Source organism: Bufo gargarizans, unplaced genomic scaffold, assembly GCF_014858855.1.
Source record: "Bufo gargarizans isolate SCDJY-AF-19 unplaced genomic scaffold, ASM1485885v1 original_scaffold_2135_pilon, whole genome shotgun sequence".
NCBI classification, from domain to species: domain Eukaryota; kingdom Metazoa; phylum Chordata; class Amphibia; order Anura; family Bufonidae; genus Bufo; species Bufo gargarizans.
The window spans coordinates 109,496-124,363 of NW_025334659.1; the positions used below are offsets into that span (position 1 = coordinate 109,496).

General features: G+C 46.0%; 1 protein-coding gene across 1 annotated transcript; it reads right to left on the reverse strand.

Annotated features, from left to right (window-relative positions):
• Nucleotides 1–13,637: 13,637 nt before the first annotated feature.
• On the reverse strand, nt 13,638–14,597 carry LOC122924002 (free fatty acid receptor 3-like). Its single transcript, XM_044274927.1, has one exon. The coding sequence runs from the start codon at nt 14,595–14,597 to the stop codon at nt 13,638–13,640; it is 960 nt and encodes a 319-aa protein (XP_044130862.1).
• Between the last annotated feature and the right edge of the window lie 271 nt (nt 14,598–14,868).

Here is a 14,868-nt window from a genome sequence, read left to right on the forward strand (position 1 = left end):
ACAGCGCAACAGGGCACACAGGTCTCGCATGGAGGCCCAGTCATTGGTGGTGAAGTGGTGCTGTTCCGCAGTGCGACTGACCCGTGCGTGCTGCAGCTGAAACTCCACTATGGCCTGCTGCTGCTCGCACAGTCTGTCCAGCATGTGCAAGGTGGAGTTCCACCTGGTGGGCACGTCGCATATGAGGCGGTGAGCGGGAAGGCGAAGTTACGCTGTAGCGCAGACAGGCGAGCAGCAGCAGGATGTGAACGCCGGAAGCGCGAACAGACGGCCCGCACTTTATGCAGCAGCTCTGACATGTCGGGGTAGTTGTGAATGAACTTCTGCACCACCAAATTCAGCACATGCGCCAAGCAAGGGATGTGCGTCAAATTGGCTAGTCCCAGAGCTGCAACGAGATTTCGCCCATTATCACACACCACCAGGCCGGGCTTGAGGCTCACCGGCAGCAACCACTCGTCGGTCTGTTGTTCAATACCCCGCCACAACTCCTGTGCGGTGTGGGGCCTGTCCCCCAAACATATGAGTTTCAGAATGGCCTGCTGACGTTTACCCCGGGCTGTGCTGAAGTTGGTGGTGAAGGTGTGTGGCTGACTGGATGAGCAGGTGGAAGAAGAGGAGGAGGAAGCCGAGAAGGAGGAGGTGGCAACAGGAGGCAAAGAATGTTGCCCTGCGATCCTTGGCGGCGGAAGGACGTGCGCCAAACAGCTCTCCGCCTGGGGCCCAGCTGCCACTACATTTACCCAGTGTGCAGTTAGGGAGATATAGCGTCCCTGGCCGTGCTTACTGGTCCACGTATCTGTGGTTAGGTGGACCTTGCCACAGATGGCGTTGCGCAGTGCACACTTGATTTTATCGGATACTTGGTTGTGCAGGGAAGGCACGGCTCTCTTGGAGAAGTAGTGCCGGCTGGGAACAACATACTGTGGGACAGCAAGCGACATGAGCTGTTTGAAGCTGTCTGTGTCCACCAGCCTAAATGACAGCATTTCATAGGCCAGTAGTTTAGAAATGCTGGCATTCAGGGCCAGGGATCGAGGGTGGCTAGGTGGGAATTTACGCTTTCTATCAAATGTTTGTGAGATGGAGAGCTGAACGCTGGCGTGTGACATGGTTGAGACGCTTGGTGACGGAGGTGGTGGTGGTGGTGTTGGTGGTACATCCCCTGTTTGCTGGGCGGCAGGTGCCAACGTTCCTCCAGAGGCGGAGGAAGAGGCCGAGGCGGCAGCAGCAGAATAGGCCGAGGCGGCAGCAGCAGAAGAGGTAGCAGGGGGAGCCTGAGTGACTTCCTTGGTTTTAAGGTGTTTACTCCACTGCAGTTCATGCTTTGCATGCAGGTGCCTGGTCATGCAGGTTGTGCTCAGGTTCAGAACGTTAATGCCTCGCTTCAGGCTCTGATGGCACAGCGTGCAAACCACTCGGGTCTTGTCGTCAGCACATTGTTTGAAGAAGTGCCATGCCAGGGAACTCCTTGAAGCTGCCTTTGGGGTGCTCGGTCCCAGATGGCGGCGGTCAGTAGCAGGCGGAGTCTCTTGGCGGCGGGTGTTCTGCTTTTGCCCACTGCTCCCTCTTTTGCTACGCTGTTGGCTCGGTCTCACCACTGCCTCTTCCTCCGAACTGTGAAAGTCAGTGGCACGACCTTCATTCCATGTGGGGTCTAGGACCTCATCGTCCCCTGCATCGTCTTCCACCCAGTCTTGATCCCTGACCTCCTGTTCAGTCTGCACACTGCAGAAAGACGCAGCAGTTGGCACCTGTGTTTCGTCATCATCAGAGACATGCTGAGGTGGTATTCCCATGTCCTCATCATCAGGAAACATAAGTGGTTGTGCGTCAGTGCATTCTATGTCTTTCACCGCTGGGGAAGGGCTAGGTGGATGCCCTTGGGAAACCCTGCCAGCGGAGTCTTCAAACAGCATAAGAGACTGCTGCATAACTTGAGGCTGAGACAGTTTCCCTGGTATGCATGGGGGTGATGTGACAGACTGATGGGGTTGGTTTTCAGGCGCCATCTGTGCGCTTTCTGCAGAAGACTGGGTGGGAGATAATGTGAACGTGCTGGATCCACTGTCGGCCACCCAATTGACTAATGCCTGTACCTGCTCAGGCCTTACCATCCTTAGAACGGCATTGGGCCCCACCATATATCGCTGTAAATTCTGGCGGCTACTGGGACCTGAGGTAGTTGGTACACTAGGACGTGTGGATGTGGCAGAACGGCCACGTCCTCTCCCAGCACCAGAGGGTCCACTAACACCACCACGACCATGTCCACGTCCGCGTCCCTTACTAGATGTTTTTCTCATTGTTATGGTTCACCACAACAACAAATATATTATTTGGCCCAATGTATTGTATTCAAATTCAGCGGGATATAAATTTGAGGCCTAGTATTTAGGCGCTGGGTGACCGGTATGGATTTAGTGACAGAATTAGACTTGGAAATGCACAGAAGCGTGTGTGTGAAGTTATTCTGAATGACCCTATGTGCACCTTCAATATGATCTACCCTTTTAGGGATAGATTTCAAATAGCTCTGATATAGCAGAAACGACTAAATTATGAAATTGCTAAATTGGGAATTGTATTTCAACCCAGAACAAAAAATGTGCTTTGACGGACACTAAATAACTTTCCCAGCCACAACAGGACAGCGGTAACGAGAGATTTAGCGGGATATAAATTTGAGGCCTAGTATTTAGGCGCTGGGTGACAGGTATGGGTTTAGTGACAGAATTAGACTTGGAAATGCACAGTAGCGGGTGTGTGAAGTTATTCTGAATGACCCTATGTGCACCTTGAATATTATATACCCTTTTAGGGATAGATTTCAAATAGCTCTGATATAGCAGAAACCACTAAATTATGAAATTGCTAAATTGGGAATTGTATTTCAACCCAGAACAAGAAATGTGCTTGAACGGACACTAAATAACTCGCCCAGCTACAGCACTAGGGACAGATTTAGCTGGATATAAATTTGAGGCCTAGTATTTAGGCGCTGGGTGACCGGTATGGATTTAGTGACAGAATTAGACTTGGAAATGCACAGAAGCGTGTGTGTGAAGTTATTCTGAATGACCCTATGTGCACCTTGAATATTATATACCCTTTTAGGGATAGATTTCAAATAGCTCTGATATAGCAGAAACCACTAAATTATGAAATTGCTAAATTGGGAATTGTATTTCAACCCAGAACAAGAAATGTGCTTGAACGGACACTAAATAACTCGCCCAGCTACAGCACTAGGGACAGATTTAGCTGGATATAAATTTGAGGCCTAGTATTTAGGCGCTGGGTGACCGGTATGGATTTAGTGACAGAATTAGACTTGGAAATGCACAGAAGCGTGTGTGTGAAGTTATTCTGAATGACCCTATGTGCACCTTGAATATTATATACCCTTTTAGGGATAGATTTCAAATAGCTCTGATATAGCAGAAACCACTAAATTATGAAATTGCTAAATTGGGAATTGTATTTCAACCCAGAACAAGAAATGTGCTTGAACGGACACTAAATAACTCGCCCAGCTACAGCACTAAGGACAGATTTAGCGGGATATAAATTTGAGGCCTAGTATTTAGGCGCTGGGTGACAGGTATGGGTTTAGTGCCAGAATTAGACTTGGAAATACACAGTAGCGGGTGTGTGTGAAGTTATTCTGAATGACCCAATGTGCACCTTGAATATTATATACCCTTTTAGGGATAGATTTCAAATAGCTCTGATATAGCAGAAACCACTAAATTATGAAATTGCTAAATTGGGAATTGTATTTCAACCCAGAACAAAAAATGTGCTTTGACGGACACTAAATAACTTTCCCAGCTACAACAGGACAGCGGTAACGAGAGATTTAGCAGGATATAAATTTGAGGCCTAGTATTTAGGCGCTGGGTGACAGGTATGGGTTTAGTGACAGAATTAGACTTGAAAATACACAGTAGCGGGTGTGTGTGAAGTTATTCTGAATGACCCAATGTGCACCTTGAATATTATATACCCTTTTAGGGATAGATTTCAAATAGCTCTGATATAGCAGAAACCACTAAATTATGAAATTGCTAAATTGGGAATTGTACTTCAACCCAGAACAAAAAATGTGCTTTGACGGACACTAAATAACTTTCCCAGCTACAACAGGACAGCGGTAACGAGAGATTTAGCAGGATATAAATTTGAGGCCTAGTATTTAGGCGCTGGGTGACAGGTATGGGTTTAGTGACAGAATTAGACTTGAAAATACACAGTAGCGGGTGTGTGTGAAGTTATTCTGAATGACCCAATGTGCACCTTGAATATTATATACCCTTTTAGGGATAGATTTCAAATAGCTCTGATATAGCAGAAACCACTAAATTATGAAATTGCTAAATTGGGAATTGTACTTCAACCCAGAACAAAAAATGTGCTTTGACGGACACTAAATAACTTTCCCAGCCACAACAGGACAGCGGTAACGAGAGATTTAGCGGGATATAAATTTGAGGCCTAGTATTTAGGCGCTGGGTGACCGGTATGGATTTAGTGACAGAATTAGACTGGGATATGGCCAAAAAATAACCACACTATTGCTGGTTAAATGCACTTGGTGACGGGCGCAGCTTGCCCCTGATGTAGTATATGGCCAAAAAATGAACAGACTATTGCTGGTTAAATGCACTTGGTGTCACAGCTTGACCAACCACACTACTGAGGGTTAAATGCACTTGGTGACGGGCGCAGCTTGCCCCTGATGTAGTATATGGCCAAAAAATAAACAGACTATTGCTGGTTAAATGCACTTGGTGTGACAGCTTCACCCTGATGTAGGCTTTAGCCAGAAAACAACCACACCATTGAGGGTTAAATGCACTTGGTGACAGGCGCAGCTTGCCCCTGATTTTGTATATGGCCAAAAAATGAACAGACTATTGCTGGTTAAATGCACTTGGTGTGACAGCTTCACCCTGATGTAGGCTTTAGCCAAAAAACAACCACACCATTGAGGGTTAAATGCACTTGGTGACAGGCGCAGCTTGCCCCTGATTTTGTATATGGCCAAAAAATGAACAGACTATTGCTGGTTAAATGTACTTGGTGTGACAGCTTCACCCTGATGTAGGCTTTAGCCAAAAAACAACCACACCATTGAGGGTTAAATGCACTTGGTGACAGGCGCAGCTTGCCCCTGATTTTGTATATGGCCAAAAAATGAACAGACTATTGCTGGTTAAATGCACTTGGTGTGACAGCTTCACCCTGATGTAGGCTTTAGCCAAAAAACAACCACACCATTGAGGGTTAAATGCACTTGGTGACAGGCGCAGCTTGCCCCTGATTTTGTATATGGCCAAAAAATGAACAGACTATTGCTGGTTAAATGCACTTGGTGTGACAGCTTCACCCTGATGTAGGCTTTAGCCAAAAAACAACCACACCATTGAGGGTTAAATGCACTTGGTCGCAGCTTGTGCTGGCGCACCACAAGACACAAAATGGCCGCCGATCACCCCAGAAAAATGTGACTGACAAACGGTCTGGGCAGCCTAAAAACAGTGAGCAATTGAGGATCAGCAGCTCAATGATCCACAGCTGCAGATCGATCAGTTAATCAAGTCCTTTGGAGGAGTTAATCTGCCTAATCTCGCCCTACTGTCGCAGCCGCAACCTCTCCCTACGCTAATCAGAGCAGAGTGACGGGCGGCGCTATGTGACTCCAGCTTAAATAGAGGCTGGGTCACATGGTGCTCTGGCCAATCACAGCCATGCCAATAGTAGGCATGGCTGTGATGGCCTCTTGGGGCAAGTAGTATGACGCTTGTTGATTGGCTGCTTTGCAGCCTTTCAAAAAGCGCCAAGAAAGCGTCACAAAAGCGCGAAGAAAGCGACGAACACCGAACCCGAACCCGGACTTTTACGAAAATGTCCGGGTTCGGGTCCGTGTCACGGACACCCCAAAATTCGGTACGAACCCGAACTATACAGTTCGAGTTCGCTCATCCCTAGTCGTGTCTTGACCAGCAACCCAGCGGTTCTTGAATGGTTGACTCAATCTTCGACTTCATTGCAAGTGACATTAGACACCCCCAGCCAAGAGTCAGTGGGTTCGTCAGACACAACCCTTATTTGGCATGGCCTGGGAGCAGGCCCTGTGCCCTCAACTGTCCTCAGCCTGCCTCTGTCCTTTTCTGTTCCCTCACCCAGAGAAGTATTATATGCTGTGGGCTCAGCTACTAGAAGACAGTCAGCAGCTACTGACCAGCATCCACTGCTTCCTCCGGTAGGCAGGCAAGTAGTGATGAGGAGAGTGGCGTGGGAGCTGGTGTTCTGAGTGGTCAGGCTCCTGACCCAGAGACCATAGAGGAGGACATCAGTGACGTGACATTACTAGATGATGATGATTTAGCTGATCGCACTTCGGAGCCGGGTGACGAAGGGGCTTCATCATCATCAGGAGAAGAGGATGGCAGCTTGCCCATGAGGCAGCAGCTGAGCCAGCAAGTCGCTAGCGTGGCCTGGAGTCAGCAGGGTGGCAGCAGTGGGAGGTCGAGAGCCAAATGTGTCTGTGGTAGACCACCCGCTTCGCAGGATCCTACCAGCCTGGGAAGTAGCGGTGCACAGGTTCACGGAGGCAGCGGTGGTAGAAGTCAGTCAGTGCGTAGTGTCGGGGGTAAAATGACCTACTCGGTGGTGTGGAAGTTTTTGTTAAGCCCCCGGAGGAGGTGAACATGGCCATATGTAGATTCTGTGGGCAAAATGTGAAGCGTGGCCAGGGTGTCAATGTTGGCACCACGGCCCTGCGTCAACATATGCAGTGTCATCATAAAGTGGCCTGGGAAGACCATGGCTCCGATGTGGAGGTCCAGCCTGCCGCAGCAACTGTTGCATCACCCAGTGGCACGCAGCCGATTTCAGGCAGTCAAGGCTCCACCACCTCAGCTGAAGGGAGCTGTCTGTCCTTCCCATCATCTGCTAGTCCTGATGCTCCTGCTCCTTGCCCTCCTTCTCCTCGTCAGTCATTCCGTCAGCAATCGATCACCAAAGCAATTGCCAAGAGACAGCAGTGGAGCTGTAACTACGGTCAGGGACAATACATGTCCTTTATGGCCCACTGGGTGAATGTGGCTCCTGCACAGCTACACCAGCAACTTGGCCAGGTGACGCCACTTCCGCCTCCACGTTCTCACGCCATTGGTTCTGTGACAATGTCCGCCTCTGCCTCCCTTATCCTCCACCGTGTCCTCAGCCTCCACTGCAGGGACAATTCACAGTGCCCCTCCAGCATACCACATGTGCAGGACACGGCGGCGTCACGCTGTCCTGCACCTCGTTTGCCTTGGTGAACGGAGTCACACTACCATAGCAGACTCCCTATGCGTGTTACTGCAAGGCACAGTGTTCTACACCCCTACAATGGCTCTCTGTAGGCAGGAAATAAACGGTTTTTAGCGAGATTCACAGCAAATCAATTCGGATCGAACCAAATTTTTTTTAAAAATTTGGAAAACTGTCCGAATCGAATTCTTTTAAAATTCGCTCATCTCTACTGTTGGTCGAGCCCCAAAGTGCTAGGGTGCTCGGGTGCTCGAGTAGAACACCTCTACTGAGCACCCGAGCACAATGGAAGTGAACTGTTGACCATTGTGTTGGTTAGATGATTACATGCCCCTTACTAATAAAGTCTTTGTTTAAATTCTGCACCATTTTCTATATTTCATAAGGTATGTCCCTTGTTTGCAAGGTCTTTTCTGCTGTCCACACAGAGGTCCTGTCCATAAAATGGCTGATGATGGAAGGTCATGTGATCAGGGGAGATCGCCTCCATGTGATGTCTCTTCCATTCAAATACACTGAACCAACAGTAAACTTCCAACCGATGACAGGTGCAGTGTGTTTGAATGGAGGAGGCGTCCCATGGAGGCGATCTGCCTGGTCACATGACCTTCCATCAGCAGCCATTTTATGTGGACAGCAGAAAAGACTTTGTAAACAAGGGGACATACCTTATGAAATATAGAAAATGGTGCAGAATTTTAACAAAGACTATATTAGTAATGGGAATGTAATCATCTAACCAACACATTGGTCAACAGTAACCAGTAAGTGGACGACCCCTTTAAGTGACCGAGACGGCTGTGCTATTCCGTTTCCATAATTCACACAGAAAGCGTTGGCAGCACAAAAACAGAGCAGCCGGCTTTAATGTTTCCTTAAAGGGGTTATCCAACATCATACAACAGCCCCCCCCCCCGTGTGTCAGGCCCCTCAGAGCGAATATACTTACCCCGCTCCTGGTCCCCGCACGGCCGCTGCTGCTTCTCCCTGTACACGGATGAAAACATCGGGGGGGAACCAATGACAGGCGGGCATGGGGACGAGCCTCCATAGTATCGTATTATTGCGGGTGACACTAGGGAGGCTCGTCCCACTCATCGCCTGCCATTGGCTGCTCCCCCCGACACTGAATGTTTTCATCTGCGTACAGGGAGAAGCAGCAGCGGCGGTGCGGGGATCGGGGTAAGTATATTACCTGTGCGGTGTCCGGCACATGGGGGGCTGTTGTATGATGTTGGATAACTCCGGCCACCCTGGCTGCAGCATTTCCGTTACTTGCGGACGTACCCTAAAGTTTAGTTATACTCCTGCCACTGTCATCTGAATCAAGAATAACTGTAAGCACTTTGGGGGTCATTCATTCAGATCGGTATTTTAGATGCTGGTCTCAATAACCCCTATACATGGAGGCCTCTCTATAACTACGGTGCATCCAGCGCCGCTTCTAAATGTCAGACAGCTTCCGTTTTCTACGCCAGGCCCACTTTTTTAGACCAGGCGCGAGCAGGGAAAACTCGGAATCTGCGCCGGAAATGCTCCTAATATAGGCATATTTCAGGTTGATAAATGACCCCTCTTATGTCTATGTGGGAAAATCTAAGAAGGGACAGCTCGCGGCTCTCTGGGAAGTAGTAGACTGTATACAGATATCTCCTATAACGGCCGGTGTCGGATTGTGTTCAGACGCAACTGCTGATTATTATTATTTTTTACTTATCTCTGTTGCCCTCTAGTGGTTTGGGGTAAAATTACTCCTTTACTTTTTCACATCCCAAATTACCGATCACTGACCCTTCTAACACCATAATTATTTTCCTGTCCTTTCGAGGATTTCCTCAATGAATATTTCAGGACAGCTTCCCCGATTCCACTGATCACTCAAGCATGAGAACATTGTCTACAGGAACTGTACCTATGGTCTTCTCTACGAGCACTGTACCTGTAGGTCCTTCTTCTTCAGGATTTCCTAGTCAGGTGTAGCCAGGGGTTCAGCACGTGGGGGGATGCAAACACATCTGAGTGGGATCCCCAGGGCATGTTTACATCGGGTTTCCACACTCCCGGTTTTGGCTGCAAAAACGTCAACAAAAAGGGCGAACATCAAAAACCTGTAACCTTTCCACCCCAAATAAAATGGCGCTACTTGGCTGTGGGGTACGCTGTCCCTCCAGTGCTTCCTATATACTGCTGGAGGCTGTAATTGTAATCCAGTAGTTTATAGCGAGGCCTGCAATGAGGTACAGGCTGCATGATATACAAGAAAGAACGTAGGTTACAATCGGTGGTGCGGTGCACGGACACAGGGCTGCGTCCCAGGATAGACAGGAGAAGCATAAAATGTCTTTATTTTATCTCAGGACATAAAAAAATTAAAAACATAGCGCCGACGGGTTTCGGGCAGAGGACCCCTTAGTCATGGCATAATACAAGAATGGCCAACCGGTGGCTCTCCAGCTGTTGTAAATCTACAATTCCCACCATTCCCTGCTGTAGGCAGTATTGCATGCTGGGAGTTGTAGATTTGCAACAGCTGGAGAGCTGCAGGTTGGCCACCCGTGGCATAATACATGCAGAAAAGCAAGGCACGCATGGAGAACAGCACTGGCATGGAACAGTGGACTGTGCCTATAGAGAATATGCAAGAAAGCACGAGAACACATGGACAACACAAATGGGTTTTCAGTAACTTAAAAAACATTAATAATAATAACATAATAAAAAAAAGCAAAATCCGTTTTGAGGTTTAAGCCATTTGGATAACGGCTGCCCATAGTCAGTATCTAAAAGGCTTAACGTCTGTTTGGGTCGATTGCTGTCACCTGGAGTGAGATTGTATCTCCTTGGTGCATTGCAGCAGCGGACTGGTTCTTGTGTTCAGGATTGACTTTACTGTTTAAATGTTCACTGTTCACCGGCAACCATCAAACCCCAGATCGGCCCCCAGATTCATACAGAACCCAGATCAGCCCCCAGACCAGCCCCCAGACCAGACCCCAGAATAAAAAAATCAACCCCCACACCAGACCCCAAAAATAAAACAGACTCTCAGATCAGACCTTAGGGGAACCTGTTTGTCCCTAACGGATGGCTCATTGATGTCGTCAATGGCATCTACCCAGTGCGACCTTATAGCACTGGACCTTTAATACCGTTGAACTGTCAGGTAGCAAAAAAAAAACCTCAATCAAGGAGCCTATGCTAGCCTGTGTGTCCATTACTCACTATTCTACGGACCGTATGTATTTTGCCATTCGTTATTTATCTAATTTACCTTCATCTTAAGGCTGGGTCTGATTCCATTATTTAATACAACATCGTATGATGTATCGGTGCCCAACCTTGGGCCTATTTGACGTCTGTACCTGTTTTAACCCTAGGTACAGGCACCTTTAAATATCATCATATATTCACTTTTCATCACCCCCTGATGATCCCACTATGTGGGTGAAACGCGTCGGGGTCTCTCTCTATCTTTTCACTCTTTAATAATTATCTAATAATTGGAGTGTGTTTTTGTGTTTTTTGTATGTGCTTTTAATATCTGGTGTACCCTGTACCTCCTGACCCATTGTCTACGAGGGCCGTATACAGCGGGCACCGTTTTTTCTATTTTTCTATTTTTTTTATCTTGTTAGTCATCCTATGGTAGGCCACCCTGGCACCAGATCTCACCTTCTGTCAGGGCTAGACAGGAGTTGAGGTAAGGCTCGAGGACAGGGAGTCCCCACCATTAGGGGACGTCCCTGGGCTGAGGTCCTAGACGAGGGTAGCAGTATAGGGACACCTTCCCCACCCACTAGCTAGGCATACCTAGCCCTCTGTGGTCCTACCTGGATAACTATATAGCATAGTTTATTTCCTTATTAAATATTAGCTATCTAAAATTCATAAGGGTTCTTGTTGCTGGATAGACTCTCAGATCAGCCCCAATATTAATACAGACACCAGATCTGGCCCCAAATTTATCCAGACTGCAAATATGACCCAAAATTCCTACATACTCCAGATCAGCCGTCAAATTCATAGAGACCCTGAATCAGCCCCCAAATTCATACAGATCCCTGATCAGCCCCCAGATAAGACCCTAGAATTAATACAGACCCTCACACCAGATCCCAAGAATTAACACAGACTCCCAGATCAGCCCCCAAATTCATACAGACCCCAGATCCGACCCTAGACTCATTCAATCTCTAGATCTGACCCCAAGTTCATAACGTAATGCAAAACCTATTTTATTGGCGCTTTCAACAGGATTCAACTTTGACTCCACCACAACAGGTTGTGAAATAGACAAATATCTTCCATAGTTCATCAGCAAGTACTTACCTGCCCTCATACTTGACCCAGGAAATAACATTTGTGCCAATGCCATTATGCAAGAATAAACAATTGATGGGGTATTCGACATTGATAAGTCTTAAACCAACAGTGAGGCAGCGGCTGTATTGTTGTGATGTTTGAGAGCAAAGGTTGAACCATGAATTAAGAGAAGGAACCTGATGTGAAAAGCAAGGCAAACACCGATAAATTTATGCTTCGTTGGACAGGTATATAAAATGTTATATAGCTGTTGTACAGAAGCATACTCCAAATGTGCCAAGCGTGTACTATGGCCTCAAGAGCATTTGTTCATAAAATCACAGCCTATTTGGTAGGTATATATCATTGAGATGCACTCTTTTGTCATTAAAAATTTCTTTACAGCTGATCTCTAGGAAAGTTGGATTACCATTATCATGTTGCACTAAGCTTTCCCAGTCACCACTATGGTAGATTACTGTAGTACACTCACCTAAAGAATTATTAGGAACACCATACTAATACGGTGTTGGACCCCCTTTTGCCTTCAGAACTGCCTTAATTCTACGTGGCATTGATTCAACAAGGTGCTGATAGCATTCTATAGAAATGTTGGCCCATATTGATAGGATAGCATCTTGCAGTTGATGGAGATTTGAGGGATGCACATCCAGGGCACGAAGCTCCCTGAAGTTCCACCACATCCCAAAGATGCTCTATTGGGTTGAGATCTGGTGACTGTGGGGGCCATTTTAGTACAGTGAATTCATTGTCATGTTCAAGAAACCAATTTGAAATAATTCGAGCTTTGTGACAAGATGCATTATCCTGCTGGAAGTAGCCATCAGAGGATGGGTACATGGTGGTCATGAAGGGATGGACATGGTCAGAAACAATGCTCAGGTAGCCCGTGGCATTTAAACGATGGCCAATTGGCACTAGGGGGCCTAAAGTGTGCCCAGAAAACATCCCCCACACCATTACACCACCACCACCAGCCTGCACAGTGGTAACAAGGCATGATGGATACATGTTCTCATTCTGTTTACGCCAAATTCGGACTCTACCATTTAAATGTCTCAACAGAAATCGAGACTTATCAGACCAGGCAACATTTTTCCAGTCTTCAACAGTCCAATTTTGGTGCGCTCGTGCAAATTGTAGCCTCTTTTTCCTATTTGTAGTGGAGATGAGTGGTACCCGGTGGGGTCTTCTGATGTTGTAGCCCACCTTTCTTTCCCATTCTGACATTCAGTTTGGAGTTCAGGAGATTGTCTTGACCAGGACCACAACCCTACATGCATTGAAGCAACTGCCATGTGATTGGTTGACTAGATAATCGCATTAATGAGAAATAGAACAGGTGTTCCTAATAATTCTTTAGGTGAGTGTATACTCTATTAATACTACATTGCATACACTAAAAACAGCCCACTATTGATTTAATTGACTTTAACTAAATTAAGGAAACCAAATGTGACCTCTTCCAACTGAATCAGTATCATTTTACCCTCTATTTTCCTCACATAAAGTTGGACTTCCCAAACAGCCTAGCTAAGGGTGAATCTAGACCCCATTGCAGTACCCAAATGTTACTATTTCCAGCACTTTTGGCTATCCCACTGTCAATTAATGTATCGGGACGAAATTCTTGCAACAGCCAAATTGGAAACACCAGGAACTGCCAGTGATTGGTTTAATGAACTTTACTTATTCCTAAGAACACCATTTGAAAAGCCAAAGTAATTAGTAAAAATTAATAAATAAACCTACATCCTACCAAGTAATCATGATTATATCTTTTAAACCTGAAATACCTAAATTATTTTGAAAAAATTGAAAGCAATTAACAAATTACAATTAACAAATATAAAAAAGAAACATGCGTAGGTAAGGGGCAAATACTGACCCCATGGCGGTCCCCCAAAATAAAATTAAAATTGAGACGTATGATTTAGAACTAAAATAATGGATTCTAATATAAATAATCACATTTTATACTAAGCAGTTTTTTAAGCAGAGACATTGATGTCCACTGTCTCCTTTTTACAGGGAGCAATACACAATTTGTGCCAACATTTGCTAAATTGTAACTTTTTGAATACATGGACTAAACCCTCCAGAAAAGACTTCTTAAAAGAGGTAGAAGAAAAGTAAAATATGATGGGATCCAATGATGCATTGAAGGTGCTGAGAAGTAAAGCGTAGACCCTCCAGTCTGGACTTGTGCTATTGATAAAGCCCACAATATGGGATACGTTGTAAGGCATGAAGCACACGATAAAATTGATGAGTGTGGCCATCACTAGGCCAATAGCTCTTATTTTCCTTTTCTTGTCCAGACGAGACCGCCACATGATGATCTTGATAAAATTCCCATAGCAAAAAATGGTGATCATAAATGGAATGCAGAAGAGCACAATACATATTTCTAAACGAACAGTAAGTAGAACTTCCAACTGGGGTGGTGAAAATGTGCTATAACACACATTATAGTTTGCGGTTGTCATGTTATCTGGCACGATATGTTCCACAATGTAGACAATACTGCAGTGAACTGTTGCGATGCACCATATGAAGATACTTCCCACCAAGGGGTAAACTGGATTTCTCAGGATCTTGTATCTTATAGGAAATGCTGTAGCTAGATATCTCTCGACACTTATGGCCATGAGGAACAGAGAGGTGATGTAAATACTACTGAAGTACATGAAAGCAGACAGAGGGCAAAAAACATGGGGCATTGGCCAATGCATATCAAATGCTGCTTCAACCATGCGGAAAGGGAGGAACGTCAATAGGAGCAAATCTGAAACTGTCAGGTTAGCCAACAAGATGTCCACAGGAAGAAGTTTGCGATTGAATTTGTTAACAAGTATGGATAAGGCAGCTATATTAAGAGGAAGTCCTGTGATAAAAGTGAAAAGGTAGACAAACAAAAATAGATATTTCGATCCTGGGAAGTAGCTCATGATGGCTTCACAACTTCACCCGTAAGTAGAGCCAGATCTCTATAACTTCTTGACCTGGTTCTTGAGGATTTATTCGGGAACTAGAGAAGAAGGCACAGATAAGCTATTAGTATATTAGTAAAAGTTTGGATGTTAAACATTAGAAAACAAGAGTTATGGGCCATTTACACAGGTCAAGAATCCACCATTCATAGGAACAGTGGAAATGCTCATTCGTCAAGTAATTGGATAATTTGTGCTGGCATCTAAATCATCCTTTGCCGGCAGCAGA

What these genes read in the sequence shown, in the direction of transcription:
- LOC122924002 (XM_044274927.1), bottom strand. Translation starts at nt 14,597, where the DNA reads ATGAGCTACTTCCCAGGATCGAAATATCTATTTTTGTTTGTCTACCTT.